Source organism: Aedes aegypti, unplaced genomic scaffold, assembly GCF_002204515.2.
Source record: "Aedes aegypti strain LVP_AGWG unplaced genomic scaffold, AaegL5.0 Primary Assembly AGWG_AaegL5_hic_scaff_19_PBJ_arrow, whole genome shotgun sequence".
In the NCBI taxonomy this organism is placed as follows: domain Eukaryota; kingdom Metazoa; phylum Arthropoda; class Insecta; order Diptera; family Culicidae; genus Aedes; species Aedes aegypti.
In genome coordinates this window covers 145,397-168,905 of record NW_018735489.1, presented here as the reverse complement: position 1 = coordinate 168,905, position 23,509 = coordinate 145,397, and the positions used below count along the sequence as shown (strand labels likewise).

General features: G+C 42.1%; 1 protein-coding gene across 2 annotated transcripts; it reads left to right on the top strand.

Annotated features, from left to right (window-relative positions):
• Positions 1–247: 247 nt before the first annotated feature.
• On the top strand, positions 248–22,371 carry LOC110680917. 2 transcript variants are annotated; one of them, XR_002503027.1, is made up of 8 exons: positions 248–400; positions 455–612; positions 669–852; positions 903–1,152; positions 1,215–1,465; positions 15,977–16,632; positions 16,700–17,184; positions 22,099–22,371. XR_002503027.1 is itself a non-coding variant. In XM_021856703.1 (7 exons), exons 2-7 carry the CDS (start codon positions 598–600, stop codon positions 16,829–16,831), a joined length of 1,488 nt encoding a protein of 495 aa, XP_021712395.1. In that variant the 5' UTR covers positions 248–400; positions 455–597; the 3' UTR covers positions 16,832–17,457. The 2 variants fall into 2 exon arrangements, 1 of the variants encoding a protein (XP_021712395.1); XM_021856703.1 differs by lacking the exon at positions 22,099–22,371 and having other exon boundaries at positions 16,700–17,457.
• Positions 22,372–23,509: the final 1,138 nt, after the last annotated feature.

Here is a 23,509-nt window from a genome sequence, read left to right as displayed (position 1 = left end):
ACGACGTTGTTCGTTCACAAAATTCCAAAACTGCTTAGAGCATGCTTTAAGTTTTCTTTGTATTCCTTGCTGGTACTGCAGAAAACATCGCTTCCAAACAAGGATCAAAAAGGGATCATTGAGGGATCATTGGTAGAAAAAAGTAGCACTGAAGAGTACTGTTTTTGTATCACTGAAAAGTACCTTTTGATAGCTAGTTTTAAAACTTCCGAGAGCAAAATTTGTCTACGCGCAGCACGAGGATAAGATGCGCACTGATACACATCGTGGATAACAACAAATGTTTGTCGATTACATAATTCTAGATTGCACGATACAGTATGCCCAGCTTGTCTTTGGATCGATGAAGAGATACGTTTTACAGAGCTTGTCGCTACTGGATGGGGCAACACTGGCCAGTGTAAGTTTCTAATAATTTTCAAGAAAACCTTTTTATCGTATTTATAACTTTTAGTTGAGGATCGTACACCTTCTCTGTTGAAAGTTTCCCTGAAACCCTTGGAGACCTCGAAATGTGAGAAGTTTTATTCTAATGATTTAGTTCGAGGATTGAATACAGGCCTCCATGAACACCATCTGTGTGCTGTCGACGTGAAGATGGACACATGCGAAGTGAGTACACGACATACGCTGTTATGTTATGACCTATCGATATCCAAAAATTATAGGGTGATTCTGGTGGCCCGCTTCAAGTCAAATTGATGCACCATGTCAATCTCACGCCGTTCGTTGTGGCTGTTACTTCGTTCGGATTACCTTGTGGATTATCGAATCCTGGAGTGTACACCAAAATAGCCCCATACCATGACTGGATTGTGTCAACTATGCAGCAAAGCAATGCTGCAATCCCAGGTAAGCAAACATTGAACAAGGGATCCGTTGGTAAAACTATTCTTTTTCAGATGACATTTTTAACGCCACGTTCTGTGCATTACGATTCCAAAAACATCGTGAGTATATTTACTCCACTCCTCTCAACAAAACTCATGTGTATGAGTTGAGAGGTATGACGGATCATATTTACAAGGAAAAGCCTCTTTCCTACCTTGTTAAGCTGCTGTGGAATGTCACCGGAGGGTCTCAAAACTGCTACGGTACAATCATCGACGAAAACACAGTTCTTACGGTTGCTGATTGCGTTTATCATGAAGGGTAAGGGCACAATTCGATGCCTTCTAATATTCTAACTTATATCTCTCTTGTATTCATCCCAGGATTCCAGCGTCATCAGTTTCCCACCCAGAAGGTATTGTGAATATCGCAAAAATAATCGTACATCCTCAATACGATCCTCGTTTCGGATACAAAAATATGGCAATTCTACGCTTGGAAGCACTGTTCAGTTTCATAAAGATTCGACCAGCTTGCACAGATTACGGAAAAGTCTCAATATTTGTGCCGAACAACGTTTTTGGAATGGGAAGGAAAGACATTTACGATTGTATCAGTTTTCCGGATTGTATAGGTAATTGGCTATATACTTATTACCATGGGCGTAACCAGGATTTATCACGTTTTTTACGCGAAAACGATCCATTTTTGACATACTTCGCACACTTTCTGTGTTATGAAAAAAAAAAATCTGAAATGAAATACTCCACTCCCTCTTTTTTTTCACAATGGACAGTGCACTTGAAACTTGATCTTGTTGTATTTTAAGGCTGAGTTCCATGTAAGGCTTGGATCACTTCTCCTGGAATTCATATTAGAGTCCATGCAGACCTTTTTTCAAGAATTCTCTCAGTCACAAGAACGACTAGAAGATCTTAAAAAGTATTCCTTTAAAAATACGGTTGCATTACTGATTGACCAAATTTATTCGCAAAATTGTTTTCTTTCAACTATTTGAAAAAAATAGCAAAAAAGCATTTCTTAATTTTTTTTAGGGATTTAAGCTGCTTGGTGTATTTTTTTTAGAAATTCTCAAGGAAATAGTTAGAGGTGTTATTGAATTGAAAACTCCAGTAAAAATTCTTCAACAATAGTTTTGAAAAATCCGCTGAAAGCGCTGGAAATATTTCTGCGAGAATTCAAAAAGAAGTGGTTGTGATTTTATGACTTTCTGTAAATGGCCTGTGAAAATCCTCAGTAATACCTCAAAACTACAAAAAATTAAAATTAAAAAAAAAAAATCCGAAGAGTAATTATTGAAGTAATTGATTAACTTCTTTAAAAGCATCTCTTCGTGAATTGCTCGTGGAAATTCGAGAGCATTGCTTGGAGAGTTCTTAGTGAAATTCTTTAAAGTTTTCATTTGAAAGTTCAAGGAATTAGTCATAAGTAGTTAATGGAGAAGATTTTTATCCATAAATCACTTCAAAAATTCCTCAAGTGACGACGGGGTTGGTGGTCTAATTGCTATCGTTTCTTCTTCATAAGCAGAAGGTCATGGGTTCAATCCCAGGCCCGTCAATTTCCTTGTAATTTGTAGTTATATCTTTCACTTGATTCTATCTTTCCACTCTTAATCTATCACAGTTGATCTATTCGTTCATAACATTTGTTAGAACCAGATACGGATGAAAAAATCGTTTCCCTATGATTTCACTTTCCCATCATTATAGCTCGCCTTTCCTTACGCCTCATACAAAGGCATTCTGCTAACCAAGCAGCATGCCTCTCTGCCATAAATTTACCACCCCTACACCTTCCCGCATGAACTAGCGTAGACGCAGTGGTATATACCGTATTAGAGTGGTTCAAAATATCGTTTTTGTTTGTTTGTTTGTTTATTTATTATACGTAACATAAGACTCACATCTTTTTGTGTTACAAGAAAATACCACAGGTTACAAAGTGTGCTTATAATTTTGTGGATGTACTATAGATCATTTCGCGAAAAGAAAAACATACAACTTTAATTAATTTACAAAACAAAACTAGAAAAACTCTCGACACCGTTTTATGAATGCTACCTTACTAACATCTGGGCTGGACATATCTTGTGGTAACTGATTCCAGTAAACAACTCCTCTAACAAAAAATGACCTTCCGTATTGCGCAGTAGTATATCTAGGTAAAACAAATTGATGTAACCTATTGCTTCGAAAAGGGCACAGTTTGCTATAGAGGTAATCTGGTTTTTTAGTGGCAATTAATTGGTGCATGATAATATTACATCTAGCTTTAGGAAAATTGTAAAAAGAGAAACCCAATAGATCTTTCTGCAAGTGAGTGACACGTTCAAATCTATTAAGTTTGTACACAAAACGAACACATGAGTTCAATGCAACTCTTAATTTGTCCATTGCAGCCGCGGAAACATTTGTCAGCAAGTAATCAATTAAAAAGAAATGCGGTAAGATCAAAGACTTAAACAGCTTAAGTTTAGTATCGGTGTTCAGATAGTATGCCCATGGATAAATAGATTTAAGTACATCCGCATTGCTTAAAAACTTGCTTATCTTAACAAAGACTTGAATCAATAGTTATACCTAAGCTCATTGCTTGGTCTACAAACGGAATTTTTTCCTGGTCCAAAACAAGTTCCGGCAAACAAGTTTCATTTCTACTCCTGGAAAGGGTTATGAAAATCGCATTAGTTTTAGACGCGTTAAGCTTCAAACAATTGTCTATGGACCAATTGCCTATGTTCATAAGTTCTTCGTTGAGCAAAGCATTAATCCGTTCGAGGCTCAAATTTGAACAGTCGAAATATATTTGCACATCGTCTACAAACATGTGAATGGAGCAACGTTTTAAAATTCGTGGAAGGTCGTTAACATATAACAAGAACAAAATCGGCCCCAACACTGAACCTTGCGGAACACCTGATGAAATCGGTAAAAAACTAGAAATAGTTCCATTATAGAAAACTGCTTGTTGTCGCTCAGACAAATAAGACTGGATTAAACGAATTGCTGCATGACTTACCTTACCAGTCAGGCTAAGGCCTGGGTGGCCTCTGCTGTACGTAGGAGACGTCTCCATTCGACTCGGTCCATGGCTGCCCGTCGCCAGCCACACATTCTGCGAAGGGTCCGCAGATCGTCCTCAACTTGATCGACCCATCTTGCTCGCTGCGCACCACGTCGTCTTGTGCCGGTCGGATTGTTTTCGAGAACCATTTTCACCGGGTTGGTATCCGACATTCTGGTGACATGCCCGGCCTACCGCAGCCTCCCAATTTTTGCGAGGTGGACAATGGTTGGTTCTGTCAGCAGCTGGTGCAATTCATGGTTCATCCGCCTTCTCCACGTTCCGTCTTCCATCTGCACTCCGCCGTAGATGGTCCGCAACACCTTCCGTTCGAAAACACCAAGGGCGCGTTGATCCTCTGCACGTAGAGTCCATGTTTCGTGCCCATAGAGGAGTACCGGTCTAATCAGCGTCTTGTAGATGGTCAACTTCGTGCGATGGCGAACTTTGCTCGATCGGAGCGTTCTGCGGAGTCCAAAGTAGGTACGATTTCCAGCAACGATGCGTCTCTGGATTTCTCTGCTGGTGTAGTTGTCGGCGGTCACCAGTGAGCCCAAGTACACGAAATCTTCGACAACCTCGATTTCATCACCGTCAATATGAACTCGAGGTGGGGGGCGTGCCGTGTCTTCTCTTGAGCCCCTCGCTATCATGTACTTTGTCTTTGACACATTGATGTTCAGTCCGATTCGCCTAGCTTCAGCCCTTAGTCGGATGTACGTGTCCGCCATCGTCTCAAAGTTGCGTGCAACAATATCAATGTCGTCGGCGAAACCAAGTAACTGAACGGACTTTCTGAAAATCGTGCCACTCGTGTCTATCCCCGCTCTTCTTATCACACCCTCTAAAGCAATGCTGAACAGTAAACACGAAAGGCCATCACCTTGCCGTAACCCTCTGCGAGATTCTAAGGGACTCGAGAGTGTCCCTGATACTCGGACTACGCACATCACTCGCTCCATCGTCGCCTTGATCAATCTTATCAGTTTGTCCGGGAAACCGTATTCGTGCATAATCTGCCATAGCTGTTCTCGATCGATTGTATCATAGGCCGATTTAAAATCGATGAATAAATGATGTGTGGGTACATTGTATTCGCGGCATTTCTGCAACACCTGGCGGATGGCGAATATCTGGTCCGTTGTTGCTCGTTCGCCCATAAATCCTGCCTGATATTGTCCAACGAATTCTCTAGCAATTGGTGATAGACGGCGGCATAGAATTTGGGAGAATACCTTGTAGGCGGCGCTCAAAATTGTGATCGCACGATAATTGGCGCAATCCAACTTGTCGCCCTTTTTGAAGATGGGACAAACGACACCTTCCATCCACTCCTCCGGCAATACTTCCTCCTCCCAAATCTTGGAAATAACCCAGTGCAGCGCTCTTGCCAGTGCATCACCACCGTATTTTAGCAACTCGCTCGGAAGTTGGTCCACTCCAGCGGCTTTGTTGTTTTTCAACCGTCTAATCTCCGTTTCTACCTCTTGGAGATCTGGAGGCGGAAGTCTTTCGTCGTCCGCGCATGCTCCCAAAGTTATTTCCGTGCCACCTCCGCTACTGGCCACATCACCATTAAGGTGCTCGTCGTAGTGCTGCCGCCACCTTTCGACCACCTCACGTTCGTTCGTGAGAAGATTTCCGTCACAGTCTCTGCACATGTCGGCTTGTGGCACAAAGCCTTTGCGCGAACGGTTAAGCTTCTCGTAGAACTTCCGTGTGTCTTTAGCGCGGAACAGCTCTTCCATCGCTTCGCATACATACATACAGCAACTAGAAAGTGATCCGAATCTATATTCGCACTGCGATATGTGCGAACATTGGTAATGTCAGAGAAGAATTTTCCGTCGATTAGAACGTGGTCGATTTGGTTCTCGGTTAGGTTATCGGGTGATCTCCAGGTGGTCTTATGGATATCTTTGCGGGGGAAGAAGGTACTTCGGACTACCATACCACGAGAGGCTGCAAAGTTGACGCATCGTTGGCCGTTGTCGTTAGATACGGCATGCAGACTGTTCCGCCCGATCACCGGTCTGTACATCTCCTCTCGTCCTACCTGTGCGTTCATGTCGCCAACAACGAGTTTCACGTCACGCGGAGAGCATCCGTCATAAATCTGCTCCAGCTGCGCGTAAAACGTCTCCTTCTCGTCGTCGGGTCTCCCTTCGTGTGGGCAGTGTACGTTGATGATGCTGTAGTTGAAGAAACGGCCTTTTATCCTTATCTTGCACATCCTTGCGTTGATCGGCTGCCACCCGATAACGCGTTGTCGCATCTTGCCCAACACTATGAAGCCAGTTCCTAGCTCATTTGTGGTGCCACAGCTTTGGTAGAAGGTAGCCGCTCGATGCCCGCTTTTCCACACCTTCTGTCCAGTCCAACAAAGTTCCTGCAGCGCTACGATATCGAAGTTACGGGGATGTAGTTCGTCATAGATTATCCTGTCGCAACCTGCGAAACCAAGTTCCATGTTCCAAGTTTCCAATCGTAATCCTTATTTCGTCGCGTGGGTCTTTGCCGATTGTTCCGGGTCGTATTATCTCCTATGTTATTCGCAATAAGGTTATTTACGGGTGGCTTATTGGGCCTACGCCAACACTCCTGTCTCGCCGGAGCGCCATCGTGCTAGCTCTGTTTAACGTCCCAACTAACACTAGGACGATCGCGCTGATGGGGCTACCACCTTGGATTTAGCTGTGCGCGATTCAGCATTTCTTACTCAGCCGCTGGATACCAGAACAGACGCTGTTTGAGCCGCACCTCCTGGTGAACAGACGCTCGAGACGTACCTCCTCAATCTAGCTGATGTCAGAAGGACAACAGTGCCCAGGCTGCACTACCAGCTAAGTACGCAATCCTTAGCTGGCGGTCTTTGTCATCGTTTGACCCGTGGAAGCGTGAGGTAGGAACTTGTGAGGACCAGAGCTGTGTTGAACGCTCCTTCCTAGTTGTCGACTCACCGTTTTGCAGCCCAAAATTGCTGCATGAGTAAACCCGAAATTGTTTTTGAGCTTAAGAGACATCTGTACATGCGAAATGGTATCAAACGCCTTCGAATAATCGAGCAATATCAATACTACAGGGTTGCCACGATCCAGCACCACTGCAATGTCGTCTATCACTTTGAGCATTGCCGTTTTTGTACTATATCCAGGTCGGTATCCGCAGGTGCATATTTGATTTTTCATAACACGTTCAAATGCTTTGGATAATGAACATAAAATGGAAATTGGTCGCATATTTGACATAGTGTTCAGGTTCGTTTTTTTCCTTATAGGTAATATTTTGGAATGCTTCCAACCCTTGGGAAACGTGCTTGTACGCAAAATGCAGTTGAACAAGTGTGTGATGGGCTTTAAAAGTATCGGTAAAATAAGTTTGATGAATTTGATGGGAATCTCATCCAAGCCAACAGCGTTTGATTTTATCTCATAAATTGCGTTTATAACATCAGCCTCATTGATTTCAGTGAAATCAAAAACAGTTCTTACACTAGAATTATCATCAGAATCTTGACGATGGTTCGAATTGGAAAAACTTGAAGAAAAAAAACTGTTTATTTCACTAGCAGAGTGGTGACTTGTTTCATCATTTCTCTTTTTAATCAAACCAAAACTTTTAATTTTGCTCCAAAATTGCTCACTACTCATTTCTGAGTTAAAAAGAGCATTAAAGTAAGATTTCCTCGCTTTTTTCACCATAGCTGTTACTCTGTTACGTAATCTTCTAAAATTATCAAAGTGATTATGTTCTCCTGACTGTTTTGATTGAACTGATCAAGCAAAAAATGTGGATTCACATTTTTGAAATCTCTGTAAGTGCCAATGTTCTCACAAACAGTACAATCATAGTCAAAGCAAGCAAACACAAGATCGTGATTCGAAATACCTGGAACACTTACTTGGTTGAAGCGAATCAGTTTTTCTGGCTTGTTTGTGAGAATAAGGTCAAGCTGAGAAGCACCGTTATTATAAAAATATGTTGGCTCAAGTCCAGTAAGTATTTATGAGGCCAAGTGAGTCAACAACAGATATAAAATCATTAACTTTTCTTAGGGAACAATTTAACAAATTTGTGTTAAAATCTCCTAGCATAATAATGTCATCATATGCAACACCAATCGTACTTAATTTGTCAAGAATCAGCTCACTGCATGATAAATTTGGTGGGTTGTAAAAAGCTCCCATTAAAATTTTAAAGCGTGATACAGAAAGCTCAAGGAAAACATATTCTGTATTATCAACACCTATCACATTACATGAAACATCAACAATCTTATGATTTATCTTGTTTTTAATATAAATAAGAATTCCTCCACCTAGTTTGTGAACTCTGTCATGTCTTACTAAATTATATCCATCAATACATACAATATTATCACTCACCTTATCGTTCAACCATGATACTACGATGCAAACAATATCTACATTTGATGTCAGGACAATTTGATATAATTCTTCAAATTTCGACATTTTTCTGGCACAAATGCTTTGTGCTTTAATACAACAAACTGATAACTTATTCGAAATCAAAGCAGACTTTAACACTACGCCAGGAAGACAAACATTCGAAAGGGAGTTGTTCATAATACTAGAATTAGCCATAATCGAAGAGCGGAAGAGCAAAGGCAACATTCAAGAAAAGGTGTCGATGTGAAGCAAAAACTAAACTACATTTAAACATAAAAACATCCATACTTTACACTAACATTAATCATCATGACTCGAAAACTTTCTAAGTGATTGAGTGAATCAGAGAACATTATTAAGCTCCATACATCCGTCATAGTAGCATATCATAGCTATTATCAAAGGCAGCGAAAAGGCAAGCAACACCAGCAACTCCAACTTGGAGTTGTTGCTGTTGCTGCTAGCTGATGTTGATGCTGATGTAAGTTGCTGGTGTTGCTTGCCTTTTCGCTGCCTTTGAATTCCAGCAGCATCAGCAATCACAGAAACGATGAGTATAACTTTCAGGAAGGAATCAAGGGAAAATAGAGGATGGATTGGAAGGAAAACAGAATAACTATAAAGGATAGGTTATTTGTAGATGTTTTCATCCAGCAGATCCTCAGCATTCCTGATCATTATATCTCTTGAGTCCTCCGTTACAGCATGTATAATTCCTTTCTTAGTATACAATTTCGTCAGCAATCCATTTCTCTTCATTTCCATTGCAGTAGAAAACACACCTCGCATTTCTGTGGACAGATATTCGTTGATGAATATTCGGCGTTCTGTAGTGAATCCCAAATGTTTTTGCGAAAGAGTTCGTGTTTGTAAATACTTTGCGAAAAACATCTCTCGTTGACCATGTATTGCAAACTCTATCAGCATTGGTTGGTTACTCCTACATGCGTTTTTCGGGTTTTTAAAGCGGGTGAGGTGCACAACGGACAAGGCTTGATCAATTGGGTAGCCTAGATGTGTGCAGATAGCAGTGAAGTGGGTACAGAGGTTCTTACCATCGATATTTGGAATTCCATGTACCACTAGCTTATAGCGACTAGCAATGGACTCACTAGCATCTAACGCAACTCGTGAAGATATCTCTATCTGTTCCATACGCTCTTGAACAATCTTCAGCCTTGCGTCATAGTGTGTGAGAAGAGCAGAGAAATTCTCCTTCAGTTGTGATACTGTTAATTCGATGAGCTTGTGTATCTCATCCACATAGTCGCGTAGCAAATCTTGCATGATTATAGCCAGATCAGACAAGCGCAAATCTTTATGGTGTGTGCTGTTCTTTTGATCTGACGACATTTTTGATATGTAGTTATTGGTGATAATGGAGGTACGACTGGTTTAATAGTGTCTTTTAGCAGCAAAAATCACAAAATAGCATCGTTTTTCACATCCAGATGATGGAGCAAGGATTTAAGTAAACTTTAAAATAACGATATGTATTTTTCACAGCATGGATCAACCACAATTAGAAGTTTTCGTGACACAATTATTACTCGCGCTCCATGACGATTTGCACACTCAAACCGCGTTTTAACCAATTACTGAGGCGTCCGAGTTGAAAACGGTCTTCGGCAAAATTGTAGCTGATGAATGTATCTTACACTATCCACGTAGCTCTAATCCCCAACAGCACATGGGCAAACACTATGACCGATTGAATGATTAGCTTGCTTTTCCCAAAGTAATTTCCTACTTAAACTTTGAAGGGCTTGTGCAGTCTCAATTTTCATCCGAAAGGGTTCAAATTTTGGGAGGACACTCAGAATTTGATTTTGAATCGAATGAGCGGTGTGGAGCAAAAACGATGTTTTGAACCACTCCAATACCGTATATACCACTGCTTGGGAGCCAGTTTATTGCATCATCATTGTTGCCTAAATAAACCTAAACATCTAAACATCTTCCGTACTTCTCCCATCCAGTTTCGTTTACGCGGTTCCTGTTTGACTTGAATCGAGCAAGCTCGAGCAATGTCATAGTATTTCGATCGGCCGAAATCGTGAACTTAATTCTGTAGCACCTTGAAACGTGATTTTTTTCGAAATGGTGTCTTCGGACGAAAATTTTCTAAAAATATAGCGCATATATTGACGGTAAATGTTAGTTCGCAACTTTGCCACGGGCGGCGCTGCGAATTTTTTTTTTTAAATGACAATCTTTAAATATGATGTCTTCGGCAAAGTTGTAGATAATTCAAATACAAACAACTTTGCCAAAGACACCTAGTGTGTATTCAGCCGCATTTCCAAAATACGGGAGTATTCTATGAACGACCCCCTAAAACTAGTTTTTCTCCGATATTTTGAAAATACGATGTTTCCGGTAGCAACAATGTTCTACAAAAATTATGTAAACAGTCAAAATGAATCATTCTCTAGAAAACACTAGTCTTCTAAAGATCAAGGAAAAGCAGTTATAACCGTTTAAGTGTCATTTCTGGGGTCCGTGTATTTATTCGAGTGGCAGCTGGTGGCAGATGAAGCCTAGTAGGATTCAAAATACATCATTAGTAGTTGTAAATGTCGATAGTGTCATTAGTATCCACGAGTATCCCTTTTACTGAAGTTTCATCAATGACTCTAATTACCCTGTAGTATTTAGTTATATGATGGGGTGGAGGGCTATGTGGCTTCATACTTCTTCTTTTTCTTCTTCTTGACAATGCGGCTGAATAAACACTAGGTGTCTTTGGAAAAGCTGTTTGTATTTGAATTATCTACAACTTTGCCGAAGACATCATATTTAAAGATCGTCATTTCAAAAAAAATATTTTCGCAGCGCCGCCCGTGGCAAAGTTGCGAACTAACATTTACCGTCAATATATGCGCTATATTTTTAGAAAATTTTCGTCCGAAGACGCCATTCCGAAAAAATCACGTTCAAAGGTGCTACAGAATTAAGTTCACGATTTCAGCCGAACGAAATACTGTGCAATGTGTCACTTTGTGGCTCAGCTCACTTTTCGCTGCTCCGCAGCTGCTATCGACGCTCTGCCAATGCCCATTGGTTTCTCTGCTTTTCTTCCGTTCTCTGCTACTGCTGCTGATGAGTTGTGTCACTCACAACGTTACACTGATGAATTATGAGCTCTGGTTATTTAAAAATTACAATTTGATAACCTAACTAATATGTAAACTACAAAAATTTGATAACCTAGGGGGGAACGAGGTCTCGGATGACCTGATGGCCAGATTGGTGGCAACGAGCCCTGAATTTAACGATCGAGTCTCAGATGGTGGGTTTTAGCGCAACTCTCCCAGATTGGTACGCCATATTCAATGACTGGAAGAATGACCTGTTTGTAAACAGCAAGCTTGTTCCTCAAAGACAGAGTTGACTTCCGGTTTATCAGTGGATATAATGCTTTGAGCAAGATGTTATTTTTAATGACCGTTTTGTCAACCTGCTGTCTGAAGAGAAGCTTACTGTCTAACGTTAGCCCAAGGTAGTCGGCTACATCAGACCATTCCACCGTTGATCCACCGAGGGTGATTTTACAATCCTCAGCCAGAACAAGTCGGGGGGATTTGGAATAGGGGAAGAGGATGACCTGGGTCTTCGTCGCGTTGATACAGATCTTCCAGCTGTTCAAATAATCTGACAAGACGTTCAGGCCTCTCTGGAGTCGAGATGTTAATGCTCTCGTGAATCTGCCGCTGTAGACGAATGAGGTGTCGTCAGCGAACAGTGATAGAGAGCCGTCTTCAGGGAGCTGGGGCATGTCCGAGGTTAACAGGTTGTATAGTAGGGGACCTAAAATACTACCCTGTGGAACACTTGCGGGGATTTTGAGTAGGTTTGAGTTGACTCCATTGAGGGAAATCCTGAACGTCCTGTTAAACAGATAATTTTTGATGATTTTCACCAAATAGGTGGGAAGATTGTATCGGTGCAGCTTGTACACCAGGCCGTCGTGCCAGACGTTGTCGAGTGCTTTTTCAACATCGAGCAACGCCATGACGGAGGATTTGACGAGGGACTTGTTCCGCCATGTTGGATGTTGGTTACTTGAGTCAGTTGGTGCACGGTTGAACGACCGCGTCGAAAGCCAAACTGTTCCTCGAGTAAGATGTTGTTTTGATCAGCTGCCGAAAGCAGCCGTCTGTTGATCGCTTTCTCGAAAAGCTGAGAGAAGGCTGATGGGCTTTAGGGGAGGAAGGATCCTTCCCAGGTTTCCTTATGGGGATGATTTTTGCTGACTTCCACGACGAGGGGAAGTAGCTAAGTCGAAGGTACTGATTGAAAATCAGTGCCAGATGTTGGTAGAACTGGAGACTCAATTGCTTGAGCTCCAAGTTCAGGATGTTTCGAAACCTGGGGCCTTCATGTTTTTGGATGTTTTGAGATAGGCCAGCAATTCGTCAGCAGTGATCTCCAACTCCTCCGAGAAGTCGTTGGGAGATCGGTGTAGGTTAGCTGCGTGTTCGGAAACAGCAGCTTCGTGTGGGCTAGGATTGTGGGAGCTGACAAAATGCCGACCTGTCTCAGCAGCCTTCTCCGCAGGGGTTATCAAGCGATCCTTAGAGTCGGTGTTGTCTAATGGGATCAACGGTGGAATTGGTCTGGGTTTGGTTTTAAGAATTTTGGTCATCTTCCAGAATGGCCTAGCACAATCTGGGAGAGAGCGGATCCTTTTAGAAAAGTCTTCGTTCCTAAGGTCCACCATTCTGGCCTTGACAATTTTGGATATGCGATTAACTTCGCTTTTAACGCAGGCAGACCAGTGTTCCGTAAACGTATGTGATATTTGGTAACACGATCGATAAAAAGGGAGTTGCACACCTGACTAGATGCTGGCACATGCTGCTCTCGGGCCACGGAGATGGCCTCTTCGATGCTCTGCAGTTGCCGGTCGATATCTTCCACGGACGCCAGAGGAGCCTCGTACCGGATGTTGGCGTCGACACACCGCTGGAATACAATCCAGTTGACACGGTGGTAGTTGCGCCGGGTGACCCATTGCCGGTTGACCAGGGAACCAACTTCTGCCACCACCGGGTAGTGGTCCGAGCTGAAGTCTTGATGAGCGACCGGTTGGGAGATGTTGCCGGTCATGTTGGTCAGGAAGACAACGATGGTTGAGTGGGCCTCGGACCGGCTCAGGCGGGTGGGTGAATCTGGGCTCAGGATGGTGTAGTGGCCTTCCTCCATGTCCTGTTGTAGGATGAGGCCGTTCCTGTTTCGCCGGGGGTTTCCCCAGCTCTCGTGCCTTGCTTTCAGGTCGCCAGCCAGGATGAACTACCCCTGCCGTCGTGTCAGCTTGGTGAGGTCTTGCTTTAGGGCCACCGATGGTCCGTCGTTGATATTTGCTTGATTCGGGCAGTACGCCGCGATGATCTTGATTGGGCCGATGGAAGTTTCCACCAAAACACCAACGGCCTCGATGAATTGCAGCTGGAAGCTCGGCAGCTGGGTGCAGTTTACCTTCCTCCGCTGAGCAATCGCAACGCCTCCTCCTTCGGATCCGCACCGCACAAGCCGCACGAGCCGGAAGTCGGGGATGAAGACGTTAACTTGCGGCTTGAGGTGCGTCTCTGTTATCACGGCTATGTCGATGCCTTCCTGGTCCAGGAACGCAGACAGCTCTCGGTTTTTGCTCCGATGGGAGCAAGCGTTCCAGTTGCTATCTTAGTGGTGGCCTCACGGACTATATTTGGCGAGGAAGGCGAATACCACCACTTGGAACGGCAGGCTCGCAGCCGTTGGAACAAGTCCCTGGTGTACTACAACATTTGCTCCGGAGTATGCAGGGAGCCGTCGTCGGAGGGAGGAGTGCCGGGGGCACTGCGTCCAGGATTCCCCCATCCAGGAGGGGTGTAGCGGTGGCGGCGGCGGCCGCGATGCGATGCTGGACGGAAGGGGCCGGCTGGCGGGATGCTTGCCGGTGGATTGGTGAAAGCGGTGGCAGATTGGGCACCTGGTAGCGGGGCGTCGGAAAGTGCTCCTCAGTCAGCGGTGGGGGTGGTTGGCGATGGCGTTGCCGTCCCAGCTTCTTGGCAGATGCTTGCTGGCGGATTGCCGAAAACTCCGCACGTTTGGGGCAGTTGCGGCTGCTGCCCTCGTGGTTTGCACCGCAGTTGGCACACTTTGGTTCGGTGTCCTCCATCGGCTGGCATGTCGTAGTAGCGTGCGCACCGGCACATTTGCCACAGCGGGGCTTCATGTAGCAGTTTCGTGTCCCGTGACCGAGCCCGAGGCAGTTGCCACACTGCGTCACGTCTCTTTTCTTCGGTCGGTAGCGCTCCCATTGAACCACGATGAAAAAAGAGCTCTCTCACCCTCGTCAGGCCCGCCATGGTGGTGGACCCCTTCACCAAATGGGCCAGGTAGAACTGGTCCCGATGTCGTCCTCCTTGCACTCGCCGGATGGGGAAAACATTCGTCGGCTTGAGTCCAGCCGCCTTCATCTCGACGATGATGGCCTGCGGGGTGAACTTCAGCAGCCCTCGGACGAGAACTTTCAAGAGGGGGGGAACCATCGCGCCTAGGGGGGCTTGGTCCACAGGCAGGGAGGCAAACTGGTTGTTTGCCAGCAACCTGCTTTATGCCGCCGCGTTGGCATCCTCATTTCTTGCTCGTTTCGGCGCGCTGGTCTGCCCGTTGTCGACCAGCGGGGCGGGGATCGAGGCGGAATCCGCCTTTTCTTTCCGATTGCGACCCATCGCTATGGGCCGCGGTTGCTCTGCTTCAGCTTGCAGAGATGCTTTCTGGCTAGCCACCCCAAGGAGGTATGCTAGCGCCGGAAAGCAGTCGCGGGAACGAGAAATCGCGAAAAAATGCACTTCGCACACGAAAGAAATCGAAATCGTACTCGAACTTTGGGCGAATTGAAAAAAAAAACACTTCCGTACTAAACGGCAGTCCTAAACAGACTGATGATGATGAGCTTGACCGAGCAATGCCACCGGAGCATGGCGGATGAACAACGGCCAATCAGAAACAAGCAGCGAAGACCAAGTTACATTCGCCAATCAGAAAACAAGTTATTACGGCCAATCAGAAGCAAGTAAAATGAAGCAATGAAGAAGAAACAAATAAGAGAAATAATTTAACGTTTTCGTTTCCAAGTAAAGGCATATTCATGAGGGTTTCTAATTCAAGACGATTTATGATTCTTTCACCAGGAAAAGTATTTCAACATAATTTATCATTTTTCATATCTATTTATTTCATCGCTATCATATTCCACAGTTCTCTGAAGAATTTTCGAAGAATATGGGAAGGTATCCTTATAGACAAATCATCCAAAGCACTACTAGTTGTTCTGCTAGTAATAAACTCATATAAACCTTTTGAGTTTCATTAAATACAGTACCCGGCAAGATTCCGTACAAAATGGTCAGGTTTGAAGTCCTGTATCTTTGCTTCTAGCTACCTGGTTGATCTAAAATTTGAACTGCATGAACTGTTGATGTGTCTTTAGAATCTAAGGATGATCCAAGAACTATACCATGATGTAATTGTTCAATTAGTAGGAATCACTTGACAAACCTTGGATGAGTTTTGTAGCAAAACAGTTGATTTCCCTATCATCCTCTGGCTACGCCCATGCATGCATAACTTATCAAACTACTTAAAAAGTTTTTTTCCAGATCCGTCGTTGATACCTCTGACAGTTTACGTACAACCAAAAACCAAAACAAGTTGCATGATATCCAGAGAGGTCCAATCACGATTCCCCAACGGCATAACTAGTGAACTTTTCTGCGCAGGTGTCGATCGGTTTCTGGTACCTGAAGCATGCGATCTTAAGCTTGGAGGTTCATACTCAAATATTAATAAAATTTTGACAAATTTTCTCACCACCATAGATGACATATCAATAGCCATTGATGGTGATATGTATCCTGCGTTGGATGGTTTGGTACAAAATGGAAGAGATTGCGGATATGGAGAACACTTGATCACGACGAACCTTCGAAGCCATTTGAAATGGATGGAACGTGTATTGCTTCCGAAAAGGGCGACAGCAAATGCCGTCCAGTTTCTGGATCCGAGTCGCCGTGAAGGAGACCCTTGTTTCGATACGTACAAAATTGCGGGAAGGTGCACGTCAATATCGAGATGTCAACGGAAGTGGAAAAATTTTGAACTTACTCAGGAGGCAAATTTCTGCTCTTCAACTTCGGTGATTTGTTGTCCTCTTGACGACATCGATAAGGATGCCTGGAGTACCAAGTATGACCTATTGATGGAATGTCCAAAATTAGTACATGCTTTGCTGCCAGAAAACAATGGTGCACCAATGGTATGTATTCCAGTTTAAACATAACATAATATATGTATCTATCACTGCTTATTGATTTTCATTCTAGGTTCGAATATTTGATAGTGAAACTCGCTACATCTGTATGGGCGCTATAATTTCCGACCGCACGATCCTAACTTCTGCCAGCTGTGTGGGCACTGCAGCATCCCTCTCTGTTCAACCACTTGAAAAATGTTAAGAACACCATTCAAGTTCAAAAGGTCATTTTGCATGGCTCGTTCAACGCAACAGATTACAGCAACGATATTGCTATATTGAGAATCCCAGACTCCCTGAAATGGAGCCCAAGATTGCACCCAATGTGCTTGTGGAGTAACAAAACTCACACCCCTCTCATAGTGGAAATGTTGTATCCATTCAATACAAATGACACCAACATCGAATTCCTCGAGCTGCTAACCATGTACAATTCCGACTGTCAAAGAACCCATGCTCATCAGGTGCGAGGTTCGCATATCTGCGTCAAATATCCCTATCGACAATACACTTGCCTGAGCTCACACAGTATGCTTCGGTGGGAGGACGCTGAAGGTATTCCCTACCTAATTGGACTGGCAACAGACACTAGAGAATGCAAGGAGTGGTATTATATGACCTTTTCCCGACTGATGGCGTTTATCGACTGGATTGTGGACAACATAGAGGATGAGGAAATCAGACGTTCGTTCAAAGTTCAATGAACAGAAGTTCCTGAAATTGTCATCGGTTGCTATGTATTTATGATGTATCCATTTGATTTATGACTGTTTTTCAATATAGGTTTAAGCGTAAAAAGAAATTTTAATATAGTACATTTTTTATCTATGTAACTTTTCGATTTCAATGCCGAACTGTCCTATGGAGTAGCGTTCGGCCCGTTGATTGTGTCGTTGTTGTTGAAGACTTCTTAATTGTAGTGTTCACAATTGGTTGAGGATACAGTGAATTGGTGCTATAAAATGTATACTATTATCAAACACCAATACAAATACGATTCAACTGATGAAGAGTAACATTACGTTTGTAACAATTTACTTCGGGGTATAAAATAATAAACAGGCCTTCAGAAAACTCTTTTTTGGCAACAAAGTATTAACAAGTGTTTATAGGGGAACTTACGTATTCTCGGCAGTCTAAGCAGCTGAACTTTTACGAAGGCAATTATACCCAGGTATCAGGTATCAGAAGGCCGGCTCCAAAGGCCTATGTCATCATCTACCATATGGGAGAGGAACGTGAAGGGAAAGATGGGAGGAAATAGGAGTGCGGTCCCTTGAAGAGGGAAGATCGCATAAGCAAATTGAGAGCATGTAGCTCTATACCACGACTCTATGACACTACCCCGAACGCCACTACCCCGAATGCCACTACCCCGAACGCCATTACCCCGAAAGCCATTACCCCGAATGGGTCATTACCCCGAACGCCAGTACCCCGAATGGGTCACTACCCCGAACGCCATTACCCCGAATGCATAATATTTTGAGGCTTATGCTAGTTGGAGAGTGGGGAGATAATTGTACGATTCCTTACGAGTATTTAACGAGTTTGGCTCAACTATGTATTTTACAAATATCAGAAGATATAAAAGCAGCTAGTTATTTAGCAAATATTTTTTTCGTACCAAGTTTTGTTTGGATTTGTCCTCTTATTTTGTTAATTCCAATGCTCTAAAGAACAGCCTATTTCAAAAAGAAGGGTGAATTTATATATATATATATATATATATATATATATATATATATATATATATATATATATATAGGTGGAAGCTTAACGACTGTAGTTTGATCCGGAATTGTGATAGTAGCAGCAAAAACAATTTCGCATCTACATCCGACGGTTTCGGTAATATATTTTACCTTTTTCAAGGACTAGAAGCTTGTTTCTTTGTACAGAATGAGTATTGCAATACATATGATAGTCCTCATGCTAAGATGGCGCTCACTTCGGTGCATGTGTGCCGATAATTTTGTGACACACTGTATCGTAGGCGGTGTGCTTTAAGTATAGCAACTTAAGCTTTCAACTATAATTTCGATGTTTTCGTCTACGTTTTAACTCGCTTGACAGCCTACGCGATTATTTAGCTAACTTTATGTCAAACATCTTATGGAACTTCAGTGAAGAGTTGTTTGTGTTGGTTGTGTAGGAACCGTTGCAGCAAAAGAATATGTTTCGGGTTTAACCGAGGATGGGGAGGAGTGCGGAAGCCAAAGAGTGCAAGTAGTGTGTGCTGTTTTCAATTTGCTATCTTTGAAACTACGATGACCATAACCGGAAAAATGCACGTGTATTCGCGGAGACTGCTATAATTCTGGTGTGAACGTATGTTTGATGTTGTGTTGATTGAAGGTTAGGGCGAATATCACTACTATTGTGAAAGCTGGAAGAATTAGTATTATTTGCAATGTGTTTATTTATAGTAGACGCTGCCCACTCTGGCGGTGGACTTGACTTAAACAGTGCTTCATGGTGTGGTGCAGGATGGAGCTTCGTGAAGCCCAAGCAGGACATTTCGGTTTTGCGTCGTCCGATAGATTTTGCTCACGGTTTCGCGCGTGTTTTCGTTGCCGGAGATTTTTTTTTTTGCGCGTCTTGCTAGGTAGTTCTTCGTAAAGCCCAAGCAGGACGGTTCGATTTTGTGTCGTCAGATAGGTTTTGCTCACGGTTTCGTGTGTCTTGCTGGGTAGCTATTCGGGAAGGCACAAGCAAGACGGTTTGTTTTCGGGACGCCAAGAAGTTTTGCTGTCAGTGTCAGTTTTGTGTTCAGTCGAGGATGGATTACCAACTGGTGAGTTCGTTTCATGCTTGTGATAACAATGGTTTGTATGGTTCGTCACTATAAGTGTCGGCATTATGCTTTTTTCTTATACATTTTCAATATACATATATTTTTCTCTTTTTGACATTATTAAAATTTATCTTTTGAATTGTTCGACATTGTGAATGTTGACGTATTTTTTATAAACTTCTACCATATCGAGACAAAATGCACAGTAATACTCATATATAATTTTCAAACAAACTATGTATAGTTCGTCACCACAAGTGTCGGCATTAGTTCTGTTTCATGTAGTTTAAAATATACAGGGTGTTTGGTTCCGGACTTTAAGAATTTTGAGGGTAGATAGATCTCCACGAGTTATGAAAAAGTGCCTAAGGAACATAGGGTCGCAAGTCACTGCTAAGTGAATTAATCACAATTTAAAGTTTTTCAATTTTCTCATCTTTGACGCTCCATATCTAAATAACTATTCTTCTTCTTTCTGGCGTTACGTCCCCACTGGGACAGAGCCTGCTTCTCAGCTTAGTGTTCTTATGAGCACTTCCACAGTTATTAACTGAGAGCTTACTATGCCAATGACCATTTTTGCATGTGTATATCGTGTGGCAGGTACGAAGATACTCTATGCCCTGGGAAGTCGAGAAAATTTCCAACCCGAAAAGATCCTCGACCGGTGGGATTCGAACCCACGACCCTCAGCTTGGTCTTGCTGAATAGCTGCGCGTTTACCGCTACGGCTATCTGGGCCCTAAATAACTATTAGTCGTACATTCAATCTCTGCGCACGAATCGAAAGCTTATTACCTCATCTTTCTTAGCTTCTTTGACATGAATTTTGTAGAAAATGGTTAACATGCATAAATAATGAAAAGTTTGCAAAAAGTGACGAAAAAATCAGCATTTTTTCAGGTATTTTCATGAAATTTAATATGATAATGAAACTTCCTTTAAAAAAGTACTTCTACAAAATATGCATTGTCTTGTTAGCTGCCAAAGTTTCTTTGGGAGCAACATTGTATGTTTTGTAGATTCGTCACAATATCACTTTTAATGTTGTGCACCAAACAGTAATAAATAAATCAAATAATTGCCGGTTTACCCTATTCGTTCGTATGTTCGTTGATTGCTGCCTTCGCGTGGTAATGAAGTGGACGGTGACGACGGATGTTGGTCGTGCCGAAGCGGAAGGAAAATGAATTCGCTTTGCAATTTGCGCCATGTCATCTTCGCTGCGGCGTTTGGTTTGTAAACAGTTGCGCATACAGATTCAATGCGTGCGCCGCATGACTGTCGTAGTAGTGAATGTGTGTTTATAACGACCGTCCCCTTTAAATTCTTCGCACTAGTAGCTGAGCTACGGTGCAGAGCGGATGGGGGGTGTGCGTGCGCGTGCAGCGAGAACTCAATTTGTGCATTTCTCGTGTATGACGTTGCACTTTTAATGCATTATTATGCTATTATAAGTCCTTTATACTTGAATTACATGTGGGATATAGGGATTAATAATCTTGACCCATATTGTAAGCGATACATAAAGATGGGCGAGGGAGTCATACAGGGGGAGAGGTCGGTTTTTAAGGAACCATATAGGGGAAAGGGAGGTGTGGCCAATGAACACGGTACAAACAAATTCTATTTTATGTTTTTGTATAAATCACGTGGTTCATGGACAACCTCTTTTCACGCACCACGCGCTTCGTTGTAATGTTGTACTTGTAATGTAACCTCGTAAACCTCGCTCGTATTACACAGCACAAGCGAGGTCTCAGGTCAATTTCTCAATGCGGTGGAAATTAGAGAAAATGTATAACCCTAAACGACCTTCAATTGGCGGGATTTGAACCCACGATCAACAGCATGGTTCGCGGAATTACCGCTACGGCTGGCATATGATATGTAGGAATATTATAATCGCGTAGAACATAGTTTTGCATAATGTGCCTTGCTAAAAAGTCTATGAAACGATTTTTTTTTTCCTCTAGATAAATCTCATATTTTTTGAGAATTTTTTTTCTAGTGTTACGTTTCAACAGGAACCTGATCCTCAGCTAAATGCTAGTACTTCCACTGTCATTAACTGAGTGGTTTTCTTTCCAATTGATCATTATGTGCATTTCTAAGTCGTAAAGGTTCCTTTCAAAATCACAAGCAGCATTTCCAGAACTTTCAATAGAGATTGCTTAAGCAATTTTCTGCTCTTTTTCACGAAGAAAATTACAAGGAATTATACTGGAGATAACTCAGAACAATAACATAGTAATTCGTTTGAGGATTGCTTCAGGAATGATTTAAAGAATTATTCAAGGAACTGCAACGAAGGTTTTTTCAAAAATTAATCTGGGAGTTTCTTGATCTCCCAATTTTTTTTCTGGAATGCTAGAGATAGTCGGGTCTCGGGTTTCCAACCCGACGGGTTCGCGTTTAAAAAAAATGAGTTCAGGTTCGGGTCGAGTATAAGAGATTAAGGTCGGGGTTCGGCTTGGAAAATGTTAGGTTTCGGTCGGGTTTGAGTCATCTTTGGTGATCATTATGAACAGAGCAACAATCGCCAACGGACATTTCTGCTAAATAAGAATTGAAGAGAACTCTCTCAAGCGTACTCCAACGTATGTCAGAAAAATTTAATTCACTAGTAATTTCAAACAGGGCTTTTAGAAGGATTTTCTCAAAAATTGAAGGTATTCCCTACCTAATTGGACTGGCAACAGACACTAGAGAATGCAAGGAGTGGTATTATATGACCTTTTCCCGACTGATGGCGTTTATCGACTGGATTGTGGACAACATAGAGGATGAGGAAATCAGACGTTCGTTCAAAGTTCAATGAACAGAAGTTCCTGAAATTGTCATCGGTTGCTATGTATTTATGATGTATCCATTTGATTTATGACTGTTTTTCAATATAGGTTTAAGCGTAAAAAGAAATTTTAATATAGTACATTTTTTATCTATGTAACTTTTCGATTTCAATGCCGAACTGTCCTATGGAGTAGCGTTCGGCCCGTTGATTGTGTCGTTGTTGTTGAAGACTTCTTAATTGTAGTGTTCACAATTGGTTGAGGATACAGTGAATTGGTGCTATAAAATGTATACTATTATCAAACACCAATACAAATACGATTCAACTGATGAAGAGTAACATTACGTTTGTAACAATTTACTTCGGGGTATAAAATAATAAACAGGCCTTCAGAAAACTCTTTTTTGGCAACAAAGTATTAACAAGTGTTTATAGGGGAACTTACGTATTCTCGGCAGTCTAAGCAGCTGAACTTTTACGAAGGCAATTATACCCAGGTATCAGGTATCAGAAGGCCGGCTCCAAAGGCCTATGTCATCATCTACCATATGGGAGAGGAACGTGAAGGGAAAGATGGGAGGAAATAGGAGTGCGGTCCCTTGAAGAGGGAAGATCGCATAAGCAAATTGAGAGCATGTAGCTCTATACCACGACTCTATGACACTACCCCGAACGCCACTACCCCGAATGCCACTACCCCGAACGCCATTACCCCGAAAGCCATTACCCCGAATGGGTCATTACCCGAACGCCAGTACCCCGAATGGGTCACTACCCCGAACGCCATTACCCCGAATGCATAATATTTTGAGGCTTATGCTAGTTGGAGAGTGGGGAGATAATTGTACGATTCCTTACGAGTATTTAACGAGTTTGGCTCAACTATGTATTTTACAAATATCAGAAGATATAAAAGCAGCTAGTTATTTAGCAAATATTTTTTTCGTACCAAGTTTTGTTTGGATTTGTCCTCTTATTTTGTTAATTCCAATGCTCTAAAGAACAGCCTATTTCAAAAAGAAGGGTGAATTTATTATGAAAAGGATATATATATATATATATATATATATATATATATATATATATATATATATATATATATATATATATATATATATATATATATATATATATATATATATATATATATATATATATATATATATATATATATATATATATATATATATATATATATATATATATATATATATATATATATATATATATATATATATATATATATATATATATATATATATATATAATATATATATATATATATATAT